Source organism: Odontesthes bonariensis, chromosome 24 (genome assembly GCF_027942865.1).
Source record: "Odontesthes bonariensis isolate fOdoBon6 chromosome 24, fOdoBon6.hap1, whole genome shotgun sequence".
In the NCBI taxonomy this organism is placed as follows: domain Eukaryota; kingdom Metazoa; phylum Chordata; class Actinopteri; order Atheriniformes; family Atherinopsidae; genus Odontesthes; species Odontesthes bonariensis.
In genome coordinates this window covers 17,745,562-17,763,779 of record NC_134529.1, presented here as the reverse complement: position 1 = coordinate 17,763,779, position 18,218 = coordinate 17,745,562, and the positions used below count along the sequence as shown (strand labels likewise).

At 40.7% G+C, this 18,218-nt stretch overlaps 2 protein-coding genes across 3 annotated transcripts; both read right to left on the bottom strand.

Annotated features, from left to right (window-relative positions):
- Positions 1–9: 9 nt before the first annotated feature.
- On the bottom strand, positions 10–6,529 carry LOC142375309 (phospholipase B1, membrane-associated). Its single transcript, XM_075459294.1, has 15 exons — positions 6,321–6,529; positions 5,599–5,689; positions 5,427–5,485; positions 5,088–5,155; positions 4,861–4,904; positions 4,633–4,753; positions 4,429–4,480; positions 4,235–4,315; positions 4,091–4,156; positions 3,896–3,987; positions 2,505–2,586; positions 1,991–2,092; positions 1,653–1,748; positions 1,288–1,359; positions 10–694 (listed from the first exon to the last, which is right to left on the bottom strand). Exons 2-15 carry the CDS (start codon positions 5,627–5,629, stop codon positions 566–568), a joined length of 1,095 nt encoding a protein of 364 aa, XP_075315409.1. The 5' UTR covers positions 5,630–5,689; positions 6,321–6,529; the 3' UTR covers positions 10–565.
- A 991-nt stretch (positions 6,530–7,520) lies between these two features.
- sel1l (SEL1L adaptor subunit of SYVN1 ubiquitin ligase) lies at positions 7,521–17,283 on the bottom strand. 2 transcript variants are annotated; one of them, XM_075459065.1, is made up of 21 exons: positions 16,730–17,283; positions 16,522–16,559; positions 15,254–15,437; positions 14,205–14,372; positions 13,668–13,773; positions 13,073–13,235; positions 12,891–12,944; positions 12,698–12,757; positions 12,519–12,600; positions 12,226–12,380; positions 11,957–12,013; positions 11,802–11,870; positions 11,371–11,448; positions 11,185–11,247; positions 10,851–10,938; positions 10,509–10,657; positions 10,092–10,257; positions 9,891–9,968; positions 9,281–9,453; positions 9,042–9,170; positions 7,521–8,930 (listed from the first exon to the last, which is right to left on the bottom strand). In XM_075459065.1, exons 1-21 carry the CDS (start codon positions 16,836–16,838, stop codon positions 8,661–8,663), a joined length of 2,439 nt encoding a protein of 812 aa, XP_075315180.1. In that variant the 5' UTR covers positions 16,839–17,283; the 3' UTR covers positions 7,521–8,660. The 2 variants fall into 2 exon arrangements, with proteins under 2 accessions (XP_075315180.1, XP_075315181.1); XM_075459066.1 differs by having other exon boundaries at positions 9,891–9,965.
- Positions 17,284–18,218: the final 935 nt, after the last annotated feature.

The following is an 18,218-nucleotide window of genomic DNA, read 5'->3' as shown; positions in this document are numbered from 1 at the left end:
GAGGTCGAAATAGTTTATTATTTCACAAATGTACAAATTTTACATTTAACAATTCAAAATTGCTTCTTTTTGCTTTGCTGATTACAACATCTGAAATCGGTGTAAAGTAATAGAAATAATTTATGCAGCACAAGGCAAGACTTTTCATCAAAATATGCATATATGCTAGGAGTGTGGATCCAACGTTTGAGAGAAGCACAAATGATCCTCCCTTTATCACGCATGTGTGGAGCATCACTGAATCGCAAAAGCAAACTGTAATACTTTCTCCTAAAGATAAACAGTCACCTCGCAACCAGCAGTGACTAAAACTTTCCACCACCTCCATCTCTGACAGCTGCTAGAAATGAACTATTTGGGATGCAGCTCCTCGTCACATCATCTACACATCTTCCGATCTTTAAACAGCAGGGAATGCCTCCGTGTTGGTTATTTTGGGCCACAGCTACTCGCAGTTGAGAAATTACTCACTCGTGGCTTCTGCGCTACCTGCCTCAGCAATAGCCAGAGAATACAGCAGTGGTCGTCTTGTTCATTAGAAGAGCAATGCCAAAGCTGCATGCATCTAAGGGTGTGCTAGACCCAAATGGAGCAAAAGCAGCAGGAAGATGGCTGCCAGAGCTGGAGCATCAGACTGAAGGGGAGGCTGGCCTGACATGGCTGCAATTGGGCGAGTGAAGATGTATGGGTGTTCCTGCAGGTGGGGCACATAGAATCCTCACTGTGACACGATGAAAACCAACTTAACACATATTACTGTAAAAGTACGATGTGTACTACTGCAGACCATTTTCCAAAGCATGACACATGGCAGATTTTCAGAAAGCTCTCATTTGGTACGCAATTAAAACATTTTTGGTCAATTTGGTCTGGTAAATTATATCATCCTTAATATTATAACTAAAATTGGCAGTTGCTCCTTTCTAAGCCAACTACATCGGAGAATGTTCAGAAACAAAGAGACTCTCCAGGATCACTCCCTGTATCTGAGTCATGGGGTTTTTCACCGCTAACACACATACTTCTTAGGAAAAGAAAATATAGATATATGATGCAAATAAAGCCTACCTGCAGTCCGATTTATTCATCCTTCTAACACAACTGCAACTTGTAACGTGTAATTTTGTGTGTGTAGGGGTTCTTTGACTACAATTCTTTGGGGCAATAACTTTAACTTGATTAGCAGCCATCAATTTACACTCGATATCACATCCTGAAAGCTTTAAAGATGCTGTTTCCATGTGCTGCTCTGGAGTAAAAACATTACTATGCTTTACTGAGACTTACCTCTGGTGGACAGATGAGAGCGATGGGATTAGAGAAACTGCTCACAATCATCTTTCCCCCCTCAGGCTGAAACTGTGAGCAGGACACAGAAACAACAAGTCAATTTTCAGAATCACTCATTGTTTTCCAGCGTTTGGGACAATATTTACCGTAGCTTTAAATATTGAACGATGTGGGTTCGGAACAAAACGTCCTGATTTTAAAATGTTCTCCTAGTATGCTTTCATTCTATAGGAGTTCATTCTATTTCACTCCTTTGTGAGCACTGGAGTTACATGATCCCCTATCCAAAGTAAACTCCTCTGAATAGTTTGTTGACCTTTAATCTACTGTGCCTTTAATTGTCAGCGTAAGTAATTGTTTACCATGTTGTTCCACAGTCCCTTGGCCAGCGCCTCATGACCCTTTATGGTGAAGTGGAAGCAGTCGTGAGTGAAAAAGGTCATGTCAATCTTCCCGTTCTGCTTGGAGAGATGAAACAAACACTTTGCAGGTTTACTAATGGAGTGTGTTGTTGGTGACACGTGACTTTTCAGCGTCTCAGCCTTGTGTCAGCAGAGCCAAAGGCTCCAGCTGTCACACTAGGGATTCCTAATGAATCCATCCTCACTGTGCAAAGTTTCACACCGATTCATCTCCTGAAAGTCGACACTTGTGCCACATTGATATGATCGTGTAAGGCCTCTGCGGAGAGAGAGATTACCGGGAGGCGAGGAGGGTCTGCGTGTTTCAGAAAGGGCTGGAGAACAACGGCAAAGTCTCTCTTGAAGAAACGATTGCTGTAGAGCAGCTCCTCAAGTCTTCTCTGCAGGTGAAAACAACATCTAAACAAATCAGCCTGCCTTTTTAATCATTTCTAATAAGAGCAAACACCACCAACAATAAACAACCATTTATTGAAAGAATCATTTATCTGTCAATTCATCTTTTGTGAACACTAAAAACGAAGCACAATTCATTGTTCCCAGTGGAAATTTCATTCTCTGTATTCTTTGTTTCACTTTTTGAATTCCTTTTTGTTGATGTTGTTAATTAAAAAAAAAAAAAAAAAGTGGTTAAATTTTATTTATGTCCTCAGCCACTCTTTACTGTGTCTTTAGGATGGAAGGTCAATAATTCTGACCAGGACAGCCAAGTGAGTTAGCTTGTAACGGATATCAATGCAACAGTCTAAAGAACTACATACAGTTTTGTAAAGTGGAAGAAATAAAGTGCACCTGAAACTCCAGATTGACCTCCACCAGCTCCCGCAGCTCAGGAGATTCGGCCACTGGCTCTATCAGGCATGAGCAGAAAGACCTAAAACAGATTTAAAATCCTTCTAACCAATTAAAACCTTGAATTTAACACGATCTCAGAGATCAGAACATGGCAAGATACATGTTGAAGATGCTTTATAATACTAAACCTTTTAAGATAATTGGCACCAAAAAACACATTCAGTACACATTCAGTGCCATGTGCCTCTCACTAGACCAGCCGCGGCTATTCAGAGACAACACGGGAAGCCGGACAGCCTCTCCCATTCTCTGGCGAAATTGCTACATCTTCAATAATAAATTGACGATAAAACAGTTATTCACAAAACACAAGATATGCCCAATACTGCATTTACTTTCATAACTACAACATGTTGTCCTGTAGCTTAATGAAGGGATTTGTTCTGAAATCGCCGCCGTTCACTGAGGAAATCATGTTATGAAGCCGCCACTAACAGCCAGGCTTCCAAGCCGAGGGCTGCCCAGCTTCGAGGAGGGGGCGGGAGAGTCAAGTTTTTTTCTACAATTCTAGGTCATCATTGGCTAAATCGACAAAAACTCATCACTTCCGAGGCTGCTCGGCGTCTCTGGGGGTAGATTAGACGTGGGCGTGTCAATATGAGGGGCTGTGTCGTGATGATTGGAGTTAGTGTTTGTCCATCATGAGAGATTCTGTGGCAGCCAAATTTTTAAGCGGGGAGAAGCACGCTGGAACTTCAGTCCCAAAGCGGATAAAGAGACTGGTTGTCTGTGAAAGTGCTGTCGGAGATTCACTCATTTCCCATCGTTTCCATTTCCATCCTCACACACATACACTTTTGTAAATATTACTCTGTAAATAAGAAACACATCCTTGTTGTTTAGAAGTTTTGTCAATCATATTCCTGTTGTGCACTTGTTTGTCGTGTTAGCTAGTAGTTTTGTCACAATGGCGGCTATGCTCCATCAAACTCTAAGTATTCATTATGACAGGGAAAAATGCTCCACAGATTCTGATCCAGCCACAGATCCAGCCATTTACAGGCCTTAGATTCGATCATACTTGATTTTGGCCTTGCTGTGTGAATTTTCAAAGTCTATACCTTCTTTCTGTGTATTTGCTGGGCATACTTGTCATACTAGACACAGCTATGTTATAACTAATTCTTTTTAACTTTGCTATCTTCTGCTTTGGGATGGCACGAGCCACTACAACCCTGAACACGTAATATGGGCTTCCCCTGTTTTAAAAGTCAGCAGCCGCCACTGCTCTAGACATATATCAACAGTCTAAAAGCAACAATAGTTTTTGGTTGGAGGAAGGCCTTTAAACCTCACATTGGTGTTCATGCTGACCAAGACAGGCTCACCTCTGGAGGAGACAGCCCGGCGTGGGTTTCCGCACCTCCCTCAGAGTGTGCATTGGCAGAATCTGAACCACATTAACGATCATTCGGGGAACCTACAGCATGGAGATCCACAAAGTGGCAAATTTAAGGAGTATGATGAACCCTCGCTGTGAGCAAATCCATGAATGTTTTGTTCCTTTTTTTCTTTTTCTTTACCTCATTCATGAGAATTTCCAGAGAGAGGGTGATATAGTGAATGAAGTTATCCACTGAAAAGAGAGCCTAGAAGGAACATGAAGACTCAGCAAAGGTAGGGAAAGAAAGCTTTTCTATCAGCACACACAAGAGAGGAACGCTGACCTTATCTTTGCAGTAATCACAGATGTCATTCATGCCCATGAGAATAGTCAAAAGTTTCCAGTCCTCCTCAAAGTTCAGACCCTAAAGACGGGGGAAAACAGAGGGTTCTATAGGAGAGTCCATAAAAAGTCAGTCCCATCGACACTTTTTATAGGTCTGTATCATGACTGTACATTTCAGAAGCACTACCGCACCTCATAACCTCTCAATGTGTCAATCAAGTGTCTCGTCTGGCTAGGGAGGTTGCTAGAAAAGAACAAGATCTTTCAAAAATCTATCACTTGTCAACAGAAAAATCACACAGCAGGATTTCTTGGCCGGCCTGAAGCCAAACAAAACCTCCAGTGAAACAAGGCCGTGAGGGATCCTTCTGAATCAGAGAGACGATCAGATCTTACAAGGTGTTGTGTCCGGTCACAGCCAGATTGAAGCCCGTTTCGCTGATATGAGCCTGCATCCCATGAATAGTCTTTCCAGGAGCAGCACCAAGCAGATTGGGGTTGAATAACTTAACAATATCTAAAAAGAACAACAAAGAATAAGTTTAAAAAAAGAAAAAAAATGCAAAAAGGGTTTAAATCTGACTTGTGTGAAACGATAATGTTAAGAAATAGCCGACATCTTACTTGCCAAAGTTATGACATCTTGAAATGTCCCATAGCCTCCGATACTTTAATTGGAGAGAAAAATAACATTATGTCCAAAATTTTGGCGTGTAATTTGTCATAAACAAACTTTTAAGGCCTGTTGAATAGAGGAAATTCAAGCTAAGATTTAAAAAGGAAAAAAAAAAAAATATTTTAACGATTATGAACCGTTGACGTGCAGGAGCTCTACAACAGCCTTCCCTCACCTCCATGACACATGGCGAAACTCAATAGGGATGCCAAGAACAGTGGTAGCATTTGCACCTATGGCTGTCTGAAAAGAAAGGTCACAACAGCGGATCACTTTAATTGACCTCAACACATTTCCGACATTCTCTCTAATGTTTTGAAGACGTTTTGTGTCATAAAAAGGCACAAAATAAAGTGGGAACAATCATAGTGACTGGACTTCTGTCACCCCGACATTTGGTGATCATGATTTCAGTTTTGTTATTTCCGGGACTAAACATATTTAAATGAATGATTTAGAATTCAAAAGATGGACATTTCAAATTCTTTCAAATGTAGGAAAATCAAACACTCACTGTTAGAGAATCCCCCAAAGCAGCGATGACTTTTATATCTGCTGCCTTCACATATTCAACTAAAACAAATGGGAGGGAAGGAAACACAAACACAGAGTCAGTTGAATCCAGTCAAGCTCCAATTCACGGACAAATAAATGGACTTGGGTTGTTTTGTGGGACCTGGACAGACCTGAAGAGGGGACAGATGGAGAAGGGCTCATATCAGGGCACTGGAACTCAGGATGTTTGAAGCTCACAGGACGAGTTTTTTCTGGAAACTCCTAAACAGGTAATGAGAGAGGTTTGATGAAAAATAATCAATTTATTTCTCCTTAACTTCAATACCGCATTTCGCTTCTTTGTTCCTAAGTAAGTGACTCTCGTTTCGTTTGAAGTTTTGAGTGTGTTCATCATGCTGTGGTGCGACTGTATTTGTGAGTACGACGACCTCAGGAACAGGTGAATGCTAGGTAGTTCCGGGTTATCTGGAAGCCGGACATGTACGCTGTAACGTGCCATCAATTTACCTGAGACAGTAAACGTTCAGAGAACCACAATAAACGGTGTCGTTATTTAAGAGCTAAGAACACACATGTTGACAACACAACAATGCTTGTTCTGCACATTGTCTGGATGCCTTCTGCATGTGGTGTGTTCGGCTGTCACCACATGGTGAGCCTCTTTCCAGTCTTCAAACAGGGTTAACTGCTGTATTCATATTGCTTTTTGTTGCCCATTTGTGTCTTTTCAAGCAGTACGTCGATCAAGGCCCGTTTAAACTTTTAACAAAATATAAATATCATATCACAAAGCTGTGGTTTGCTAATAGCATTCGATCCTTTTTTTTCTTTTTTTTTTTTTAGCCTCTGTCATGACGAGAACCTCAAAATAGTAAAACCAGGAGCACGGTACCTTATTGAGGGCCTCCTGGCTGTAGTGTCGTATGCCTTCCTCATACTCCAACCACCAGTTGTCACCTTTGAGAGATGGATTTTATTCTAAGCGTCCAATTGATGCTCTTTAAATGGTCACACAAGCCACTTCTAAAACTCACCTTTATTGAGTTACATAAGTACACAGTAGGCTTTACTTGGGTCCTATAGCGTACATTTAATTTTTCATAAATGCCTATCAGTGACAAGTTCATAATATTTGAAAGAATTATTATTATTATTTTTAAATGCTGTTACAGAGGCTGTTGTAAAAACAAATACAGATTCCCCGCCCCTGGTGTGATCTGCCCTCCTGCTTGTTCTAGCACTTACCTTTGACAGAGCAGGACGCGAGCACACATGTTGCCACGGCGATCCAAAGCCACTCCATAGTAGTGCGTATGGACCAGTCGATAGGTCACCCCCCACAGACTGCACAATGTGATGTTGAGTTTTTACAGCTCTGTCACTTTGCCTCATTCCCCGTCAAAAGCTGAGTGACAACACGCAGGTCCAATGGGAGCCATTCTGTGTACTATTTCATCTTTAATGTTAGCAAGTAAAACACACACACACACACACCTCCTCAATTCTTTTACCAGCTATAACTCTACACATATATTTCAGTGATTACTTCAAAGATTCAGAACGACAGTTAAAGATCCAAATATCATTTATTAATTTCTTTATAAACCTGTATTTGGGATGGTAAAAATGCAGTCTCCTCAACCTTCATCCGATCATTAGTCGTCTGTGCATCGCTGTGCAAATCCAGGAAAAAGTTTTTATAATCCTGCCGACAGTCCTGTGAGTTGACACACGTCATGCAGATGTATGTAACATTTGAACAATGAGCCCATGTCGTGGTCTGAACAAACGGTTTAAGAGAGTAAAATGTGAGGGAAAAATAAAATAAATAAAAATAAAATTCAAAATTCAAATTTGTTTGGATAAACACAATATGACCCAACCACGGCTTTTTCTTTTCCATTTCGGACTCTGATTAACAGCCATCTGAGCAGAAAAGTGTGGGCAGACCTCCAATCTAGCCTTTTGGTGCGGGGGTGGAAATTTTCACAAAAGCTGAAGTTGTTTAACATTCATTACATGTTTTTAAGACTGCTCCATTTTCTGCCTTCGCTAACAGATAAGGAAAAACTACTGGGTCCCCCCCCCCCCCCAAAAAAAAAACAATTCAGTCTCAAATCAAGCATGTTGATGAAAGTATAGGACAAAAAAAAAAACAAAAAAAAAAAACCTCTCCACTTGGTTTCACCGCAGTTTCCAGTCTGTCATTCATGATTTTCTAAAAAAAAGCTGTTGATTATGATTTCAGCATCCTTAGAGTGAAAAGAAAGAAAGAAAGAATTCTCAAACAGGATTTAATTTTGGTGCCAGCTCAGTTTTTTTTTTTTTTTTTTTTTTAAACCAACTTCAGTTATGTTAAGAACTGTAACAAACAACCTGCTCAGAGTGAACTACAGTTATCATCCAGTTCAGTTTTTCGGCCATTTAAATTCCAACTAACTCGCACTCCTCTACTTATTACAGCACGTGGTTTTAGTATATCGTAGCACTGTAACTGATGTCGAATGGATTACAGGTGGGCAAAAGGAACTGCCCTGACAAAATGTCTACTAGACAAAAAACAAATGAATGAAAAACTGCATAAAAAAAAAAAATTAAAAAAAAATGCAAAAATTGTTCACCTTTGAAAAAGTGCCTTAACTGAAAGTCTGCATAGGATCAGAGAACACAAGCAGAATCGTGACTGTCTTCAGCAACTAGATAAGAGCTAGAAAATAAAATTACTTCAATTCACATTGTTGTGCCTTATTATTCTTTTCTTTTTTTCTCTTATAAATACTGCAGTAAATTAGGATTCAAGCAGTAATTTTCCCCAAGCACACACAAAAAAAAAAAATTCACACAAATCAGATTCCATCCTTCTAATCAGAAGAGTCTGAAACGCCTTTGATCTGTCAACTACGAGACCGTTTCCATGGTGACGACACAGGTGCTTCTGGCGGTGTCCCGAGTCTCAGACTAACCAGTCCCAACACTGCGTCATCAAAACTGCTCTGTGTCTTTAAACAACTGCAATGTCTTGTTTGCGTCGCCTTTCGAATGGAGAAAGGAAGTTGTGAGACTGAACAGTTCAGCAGCCGAAAAAAGTTTTCTAATATGTGGAGAGGAGCAGGCAGGGTGTGAGAGATGCTTAAAGTCGCAGGTTTTCAACTAAGCACCGTCTGCTTCATGCAGTGGGGCGAGCAGAGCCACTTGTCTGTCTTTTACTGCCCTCACCCCCTCCGCTTTCTCCTCACTGCTGCTGCTCCTCTTCCTCCTGGGCAGGGCCCTGGGCTGGCGTTTCTTCCTGAGCCTGGGGCTCAGCCTGGGCTTGTGCTTCTTCCTGAGCTGGTCTGGGAGGAGGTGCAGGGGCAGGTGGGCGGGGTGGCACTATGATTTGGTGTTGGCGCTGTCGGTAAGCGATGACTGTACCCAGCAGCAGGGCGATGACGGTCATGAGGTAGAGGTCCCACTCTGGGCCCAGAAGCTGGTCCAGGTCTACCTGAGTAATCAGCTCCTTGAGCTGACAGGAGCCAAAGACACATGATTATTAGAATTGTTGTCTTTATGCAGTTTTAATAAAGGCTGAAGTGGGGATTAACCTTCCATTTTGATGACAAACTGTAGCACTCACATTGAGGTCCTGCATGTACTGTAAAGTGTAAACCAGGCCCAGCTTGCACAGGGCAAGGAAAACTGGAACCTGAGCGTCGGGACTGGCTTCAGCGGCCATGTCGTAGAAACGCTTGGCTAAATGAATGTCCTGCAGAAAACACACAAACATTTCAAATTACAGACAATCAGAGCAACCGAATAAAACTATATACTGGCACATTCAGGAAATACAGTGTCTAAGAAGAAGTCCAGACCCACCTGTTTGATACCCAGACCTTTCTCATGCATGTAGCCCAAATTAAACATGGCCTGGGCACCGTTCTGCTGCTCTGATGCCAGTCTGTAGTGAATGACAGCCGTCTCATAGTCCACATCGGTTCCAAATCCGTAAAAGTGATAATCTCCTAGTTTTATCCTTGCCACAGTGTAACCTTAGGAGGACAAGTAAATGTGTGAGTTTGGATGGAGTCATGGTGGGAAATGGTATCTCTGACCTAGTTTTCCCCATCAGCTTGTAATACATTCTCATATACATGACAATGGTTTGCATTCCTTCTGATCCATATGACAGAGAGACTGAGCTGTAACATGATATGATTTTTTTGTTTTATTGTATACTGTTTATAATGGGTTCAGCACCAAGTGCACCAAGTGTTTGATGTATCCAAGAACTGTGGGACACAGGCAACATTTTCAGCAATCCTGTGTGGCATAATGAGTCTTTGATAGCTAATGTTAACAGGAGCAGAGAGCAGTGCTTAAAGCACAAGCTGGACCAGGACACCAATTGTTCAAATGGATGGTGAACATGCTAAAAATCCATTCTGCAGACATTTAAAATGGATGAAAAGAGTGCGCATGGACGTACCTTGTGCTGCAGCTCTTGTCCAGTGAAGAAGAGCTCGAGGGTAGGTCTCATTCTCAGTGAAGATCCTTGCTCCTTCTACTTGTTATGATCCACAAAGACAGAGGGAACATTCAAGATGATTAGAGGTGATGCACATGAACTCATTCCTCAAAGTTAAAGTCTTGCAGCCTCTGGTTGAGAGGAAAACATGTGTTCTCTTACTCTGATCCAGAATAAAGGCGACGTTGCTCTGAGCCACCTCGTAGCCCTGCTCCGCCAGCAGCAGGTACTGAACCAGAGCTGCGTCCGTCTCCCCCTCCTTAAAGCTGCTGTAGGCCGCCATCAGACGTTCGGACCAGCGACCGCGCTCACACACGTTCTTAAAAAGCTGCAAACAAGATTGAGATGCACGGTGTGATAAACTAATGAAACTGGAACCGCTTTAAAGGTTTAAAAACTTTAAATGACACTTTTCAACTTGCAGGAAAGATTACTACAAGAGAAAAATAATTGATTACGTGCTGTTAAGGAGCCGTCATGTCTGAATAATTTCTGAACAAGAACAAAGGGAAACTCCTCACAGCTCCTCATTTTAAATGTGATGCAGAGAGAAAAGCAGCAGCTCGGGGAGAGGCTCACCTCCACTGCAGTGTGGCAGGAGCGCATCACACCTGTACCAGTAGCGTGCATCTGAGCCAAGTTGTAAAAAGCCAGGATGTGGCCAGCTTGAGAGGCCAGGTTGAAGAACTTTAGTGCCTGTTTGTAATCTCGCTTCACACCAATGCCATCTGGGGAACGAGGAAGAGGGACAGAACTGTGATCATGGGGTGGGAGGGGGAGGATTATGAGCTTGCCAAAAAAAAAAAAAAAAAAAAAAAAAAGGAGTCCTAGATGGCATATGCTATGAGACGGTGGATGACTGTATGAACAAGCCCAATTTGTTTCACAGTGGTGCTTACACACCCAGCCCACAAGACTCACTGTAATACATGGTGCCCAGCTGGAGCTGTCCATCAACCCAGCCCTGCTCTGCTGCCTTCTGGAAGTATTTCAGTGCCAGCTCGTAGTTCTGAAGACAAAAGAAAATAATAATAATGATTTAAATGAAAGCTCCAATAACAGCATGACTGAAAGCTTTTAGTCTGCTGTGAAAATAAAAGCTGGATCTGCTAAATGACCCGTTTACATTGCTTTATTTCAACTCCTATTTTCAAAAGCTGAAGCTGCTGTGTTTACAAAAGGCAAAGAAGAAAAAAAGAAAAGATGTAGAGATTATTTCAAAAGCTGTGCAGAATGTGTCAAGAAAGTTAATTACCACTGGGACGCCCCTTCCGTACAGGTAAGCCATGCCCAGGCCGCTCTGTCCCACTGGATTACCCTGGACAAAAATGAAAATAAATCGTGTCTCAACAATCATTTGAATTGAAGCTAAACGATGCTGAAAGAGCAAAAGGTGTCAGAAATCTTATTCTGGGAAAATGTGCCACTTTCTCATACTTACCAAATCAGAAGCCTTCTTAAAGTACTGCAGGGCTGTCTCATTGTTCTGAGGGAGAAAATCACTGCCCTCTGAATACATCTGAGGGGAAGAAATTCACAAAGATAAAAACTTGACTGAATGCCTCAAACGCCTCTGAAGAACAGGCAATGCCAAGTTATTGGCTTTATTTATTTTGGATTCACTGAAGTACAGCTCTCTGCTCTCCAATTTCATGACAGATGGACAACATGTCTACAATATTTGTAAACTATAAAGTTAAAAAAAAAAAAAAAAAAGAAATCCAACTAATCCAACTCTTTGTGAAATGTAGCAGGGCTTCTTGTATACAGCAAGCTGAGAAGTGGAAAAGGAAAGAAAAACAAACAAACAAAAAATGTGTATGACAGCAAACTGTGACATATCATACAATGAATAAACCTCATCTTCCCCACCTTTCCAAGGAAAGCCATAGCGTGCGTGTTCCCTGCATTTGCAGCCTGGTTGAAGTAGTCGTACGCCCTCTGTTGGACAGGAGGCAGCACAAGCACATCAAGTAAAGCTAAACCACCTCAGGAATACAACAAAAAGAAAATGGGGTGAACGTCACCTGGTGATTCTGTTCTACTCCACGTCCTCCGTGAAGGTGAAGCTGACCCAGACCCACCTGTCAACAAAAACAAAGGAGACAATTCACTTTCACATTACATTCAGTCCTCATGACAACCACGCAGGAGGAACTTCGAATGTTTGAGAAATCAAACATTCAAACTAAAGCTACACCATCCATGTTTTTCAGGTATATCTGTGGGAAAGTGATATCTTCTCCTAATACTGTTACAGGTTATAAATGAGGGTAAAAAAAAAATAATAATTTACTTGAGCTTGAACGTCTCCTTTCTCAGCCAAAAACTGGTAGTACTGGATGAGGTCCTCCTCCAACATCCCACTGGTGGAGCCGGGGTTTTCCACCTCATCCAGCAGTCTGATCCTCTGCACGGCAGAGCCTCCTGTGAGGGACACGTCACTGGCCACTGGATGTGGTGAAGAACAGAGCGCAGAGAGAAAACATATTAGGAGAAATAACCTTTTTTTTTCTTCTTCTTCCTTTAAACAATTCATTTGCCCTGGAGAACTTTGCAACCAAATATAACGAAAGCATAATCCCTTACCGTGATTTGCCACAAGTCTATAGTGTGTTAGTGCCGACTCGCAGCTCTGGGGAACACCAACACCTCCCCAGTATCTGTATCCCTAATAAAAAAAAAAAAAGAGGAAAGAAATGTGATTAATTCATACTGCAAAAATAAAGCGTCTATCGTTAAGCAATGTCATCAACAGGTAAACCCACCAGAATCATATGAGCGACCAGGTTTCCACCCAGTGCACCGAATGTGTAGTAAACTAAAGCCTGTGAATCAGAGAACATGGTATGATCTGAAAAGTCACTGGGAAAGCAGACGTGCGTAACATTTTGATTGACTGAACAATCAGCGCATTTACTGCGAGACTGTAACAGTGAGAGAAAAAAAAATAAAAAATACCTTAGCTTGACTTGAGTTGACTCCGAGCCCTGCTGCGTACAGAAAGCCAAGAGCCTAAGGAAAAATAACACACAGCTGATTTTCTGCACGCAACTAACCTGCGTGTTTAATAAGACGTCAGATCAACAGGGCTTCCAATGTTTTTTCTCAAGTGACATTACAATTCTAAGGAAGATCTTTACCATCTGAGCTTTAGGTGAACCCTCCGTGGCAAGTTTCTCAAACATTTCTTTGGCCTTTGTGACATTTTGGTTCATGTAGTCTCCAAACAACATGGCGTACGCCACCTTCTCAATGGCTTTCTGGTGGCCTTTCTCTGCTACTTTCAGCAGCTTTTCATATATTCTGAAAGAGAAACAGCACAAGGGAAGCTGGACTTACAAACGCATGATTAATAGAATGGCAAAGAGTGCTCCAATGTCTAAAGCAAATAAGGATGTGCAAAGCAGCGTCACATGAGCACCGGCTGGTAATAAAAATGCAGATGGAAGTATGCTGCCATACTGAAGCCACATTTACTGTCATATCAGATACTGCCTGTGAGGTAAACACCAGCATGTAAGCTGCAAGATAAGTGGACTGTCATACGTGGAAATTGCTCAAGATTTAAGGTCAATTATCAAGTTTGTGTGACTTTATCACATAAAGAAATAAAATAAAGAAAACACGCCAACAACGACATTGAAGTACTCTCCGACTAAAGAGGCATCTTCTTGACAGGAATCTGAAAGCAGGATGGCAAGAGTCAAGAAAATAAAGCAGAAGTTAGAAGCTCACTCTTTTTTCTGAGTCTTCCTGGTGGTGGCATTGAGCATGCGCAGGATGTTCTGATACTGCTCCTCAACCTCCTCAGCCTGCAGTCTCTGCTGTGCCTGCTCCTCCGCTGAGGGAAAGACGACGACAAAAAAAAAAAAAAAAAACATTGACAGGAAATAAAGATTTCAGAACACTGGCAGACATTGCGGGTGAAACCAATTCTGGATATGAACTCATGATGCATTTCCATGCTGGTTTTCATCAGTTTTACAAATTCAAAGTACAGTGAGAGTGCATCTTTACGTTTGTTTAGGTATTTCTTTTTCGTCTCATCATCTGTCTTTTTGTTCGTATTATTAAGTTGATAAGCGAGATCCATAAAATACTTAAATCCAAAAAGTAATATACACATTACTCCCTATGATTACATACTTTTTAATCTTTAGCTGGAGACAGATCATCCAGTTTGTCTCTATTTTTGGCTTTCAAATGACATACTGTTGCGTTGGACAAGTGCTTAGTTTAATGAAATGCCAGATAACAAAGCTGAACACTTACTCTCACAGAAACCCCATCGCTTATCATGGTCATAGTCATAGGCTGTAGCGCACCACAGCCGACCATCCCCCCGTCCGTCAGTGGTACAGTCCAAATACTCCCTCCCCTGGAATAAGAATGGGAAGAGGCAGGGCTCTCCATGGGCTGTGCCTCCATTCACCACAGGAACTGAAAATAATTTAACAAAAAAAAGAAAGAAAGAAACCATTAAAAAAAGAAAAGAAAAAAAGCCAAGTAAAAACAACAAAGTACTCAACTTTGATCTTTTTTCTCCGATAAAAACAATACTGTTGGATTTAAAAGTGCATACACAGGTTTTATTTGTTTCAATGCTTCTCCATCTTCATACAAGACAACGCTGGTCTGAGTAAAGTGATGTAACCGACTGCAAGAGAAGCCACAGGTGTAAGACGCTGCTAATCTCTCATGAGGTTTAACCGTTAACCCAATGAAACCCCACTGCACTGTGACCACATGAGCCTTGGCTCAGAGTTGTACAAAAGAGAAAGCAGCTCAACGTCGGGAATCACCTAAGCTTACAACATAAGAGAAGAAAGTTATGATCAAAGATGAAGTGAAAACCTGTTGAGTCAGTAAAGCACATAACGGATTGTCACTGCTACTGCTGGAGTACGCTTTCTGCTAACTGTAGCCAACTATAAACTTAGCTTTTCTTATTTTTGTATCTTCAGACTAGATATCTTTGAAAGAAATCTCTAAAACTTCCAACCATTTAACACACTGAAATGTGTACTTCTATGAGTTACATAGAGCTAAACCACAAAACATTTAAATTACTTACAACACCTACTCTAAAAGGGCCAAAGTACAAACCTTAACCTCAAATCCCCCTTTTTTTGTATTATAAAGTACTTCTACAAATACTATTCTTGTGGTGCCCGATTTCCCTTTTCTCCCCACATTTTTAATGAACCTGTTATAAATCCATTTGAATATTTTATTTAGTCAAATGATACATTTTGTTTACTGTAGTGCGTAGAAAGAAAAATTCAAATAAAATCTAAAACAAATGAAACCTTTCTACTTACCCTCTTTAGCTTTCTCCTCAACAGGAGGAGGCTGCTCAGGGAGGTCCTCCTTGTCCTCTCCTTCCAGAGGCGACTGTGTCGCCTCTTCTTGCCGGGAGACTTTGTGGCGAGTCACCGAGGCACCTGCCACAATTTCTGATGCAATACGAACATCTTCCTCTTCAGATTCAGGATCATGGTAGGACTGCAAATAAACAAGAAGGTTATTGTGAAGGAATAGGTGACTGAGTGAACTGGCATAGTACTTTTACTAAAAAAATCTACTGAATACACGCACAGGATGCAAAACTATGGGTAACTTTCTTGCAATCTTGATATGTGTTGTCCTTTTGTTTATCGACTTAGCAAGAAAATACATTGCAGAAGTGAACGAGATGACAAATATGCTACAAATGTAACCAAGCCAATCCTCCGTCATTGGTGTTACTTTTGTTAAGTAATTTCCAAGTAAGGGACTTTCCACAGGCCACCTGCAGGAGCACAAAGTTCCTCTGAATTAACCAGGTACAACACCTTCAAGTTTACACACGTTTATTGAAAAGACTATGCAGCAAATGTGACAGATTTGGCAAAGAAGGAAGAGGGAAACAACTTAGAAAACACTGGTCAAATGAATCCACAGCAACAAATCTTCAGCAACAAAAATCGTGTGTGCATGTGCAATAGTCACGTTGACAATGTCAACTGAGCACCAAAGTCTATGTCACACTGTAGTTTGCTACTTTACACAAAAGAACACCAATACTTCCCAAATGTCCATGAATACTCTATGATGGAAAGAAGGCTCTCTGATACAAAATAATTTACAAATCATGGAGTTTGTTGCTCAGATTTAGCAGAAATTAGAAAAGCAAAGTCAGCTGTATGGAAATGTTTTAGCAACTGAAAGGATGAAGCAGGTACTCTGTATTGTATCAAACCACACTTAAAATAGGTTTTAGCTTTTAAAATTATTTTAAAGCTTCCATGGAGCTACAGTCCTCTAGAAAACAAAAAAAAATACCATCATGCCTTCATAGTGATTCTTCCAAAGTAGATCTAATTTAGATTCATTCTTGTATGTTTTGTAGAAAAAAAATACAGTCATGTCTGCTTTTTCTAGTATTGTGCAGCTCTACTGTAAACGTAGCATGTGGACACATTTAACTGTGAACTAGGTTAAACTAGTAACACGAAACACTGCAAGGCAAAGAAACGCAAATGAATGAACCGAATTAAACTTTCTGTTTTTAAAAAAATGATACTTTTATCAATATCTCATGACGCACCTTCAACTCTGGTCCGTTGTCCTGGTGTTGCTCTTCATCTGGAAAAAATAAAACAAATAATATTGTAGCAGAAAAGACACTGCTAACTTGAAATGAACAAAAATGTTCACCAAGTAGGAACAGCTGCTTGCATCAGTTCAATACACCGCTACAAATGTAAGCCCTGCTGTAAGAAAGCAATGCAACAACAACGACATTTCACACTTACCTGCTGATAATCCTTTGAGGAATACGAGGAGAATGGCCACAAAATAAAGCTTTCTTGACGTCTTCAAACCTCTCTTACAGTTCATTGTTGATGTTTCCAAGCTAACCATTTGCTAGCTGCAGCTGATGCTATTTCTATTACCACACATTAAGTTACAGTCTGGTCACACTACGAAAAGTAGCATTAACAAACTCACACACGCAAGCGCGACCAAACGGAGCAAAATTCGCTCTGGATACCAACTTGGTTAATATTAGCAAATGTAGCTGTCAAACAAGCTAACAAATTCCAGTGCAAAACTAAGCTAGCAGTGTAGAACAGCTGAAATGACGTAAAGCTAACAAGCTAGTTTTACACAACCACATATAAGACCAACAATATGGCGCGATATCCACCAAAGTAGCAATTCCTTGGTCTAAAAATACAATTTACGATAAATTGCGGGTACGTTAAGACGTTTGACTCAATGGACGAGATTCTGACGATCTAGATTTTGATGTGATATTACCCACTCACTACTTAACGTAGCTAACCATGTTAAGCTCTCACTACTGATAGACACTTCCTACTCTAGCATCTGTACCAATCACAGCGCGCTCAACGTGACAGGAACCAATGAGAGTGAACCAAATATCCTTCAGCGAATCAGATGCATACACAATTATATTTGCAGTTGATGGGCTTGTCCACGACACCTAAACATGCAAAAGATGACAGTGATCTGCAAGGTGGTTGCTTCTTTGTCATGTTGTTTTTTTGTAGATACACAAGTAAATTTAAAACACTTAAGTACAAAATGCACTGCTTGCAAACTTGAATGATATCCCAGAAATGTATACAATAAATGCTTTACTGATACAACAAACGATGTATGAAGTGAAGCATGGTTTCTATTAATGTATTACTTTTTCCATACACTGGGTCTTATAAAATCTGGGGGTTATTACTATTAGTAGCATTAATGCAGAGAATGTAAACATTTTTACTGGATTGAGAAAAAATACTGTTCAAATTCTCCTCAAGTAAAGCATTTCTTTTTTGTTTAAAGACTGCTTTGGCATGGTTTGGCTGTTTTTGTAGGGAGGGAGAGGGTGTCATAACATGCATCAAAGTGCCGCACAGGTTCAGGCTTGAACCTGGGCCAGGTGCAAAGAGGAATTGCACATTGGCTGCATAATTACATAACTCCAGCATAACATTTTACAATAACACTTAACTACAGTGCTGAGTCCTGAACTTTAAAAAAAAAAAAAAAAACAGTTAAATCGTTTAATTGAGAAGGCTTCGGTAAGGGCTGTTTGAAGCCAGAAAACATATTGCATAAGGATATACACCAGTTGACTTTTCTTATGCATTATTTAAATTGATATTCTGCAAAAGTATTTAATAATTAATATAGAGATTTACAGTGGATGTTAAGAGTTTGTTTCCTGTACTGAACCAAGCTGTATCATTGTTGGGCATTACTGAAAACTTCACATTCTGCCAC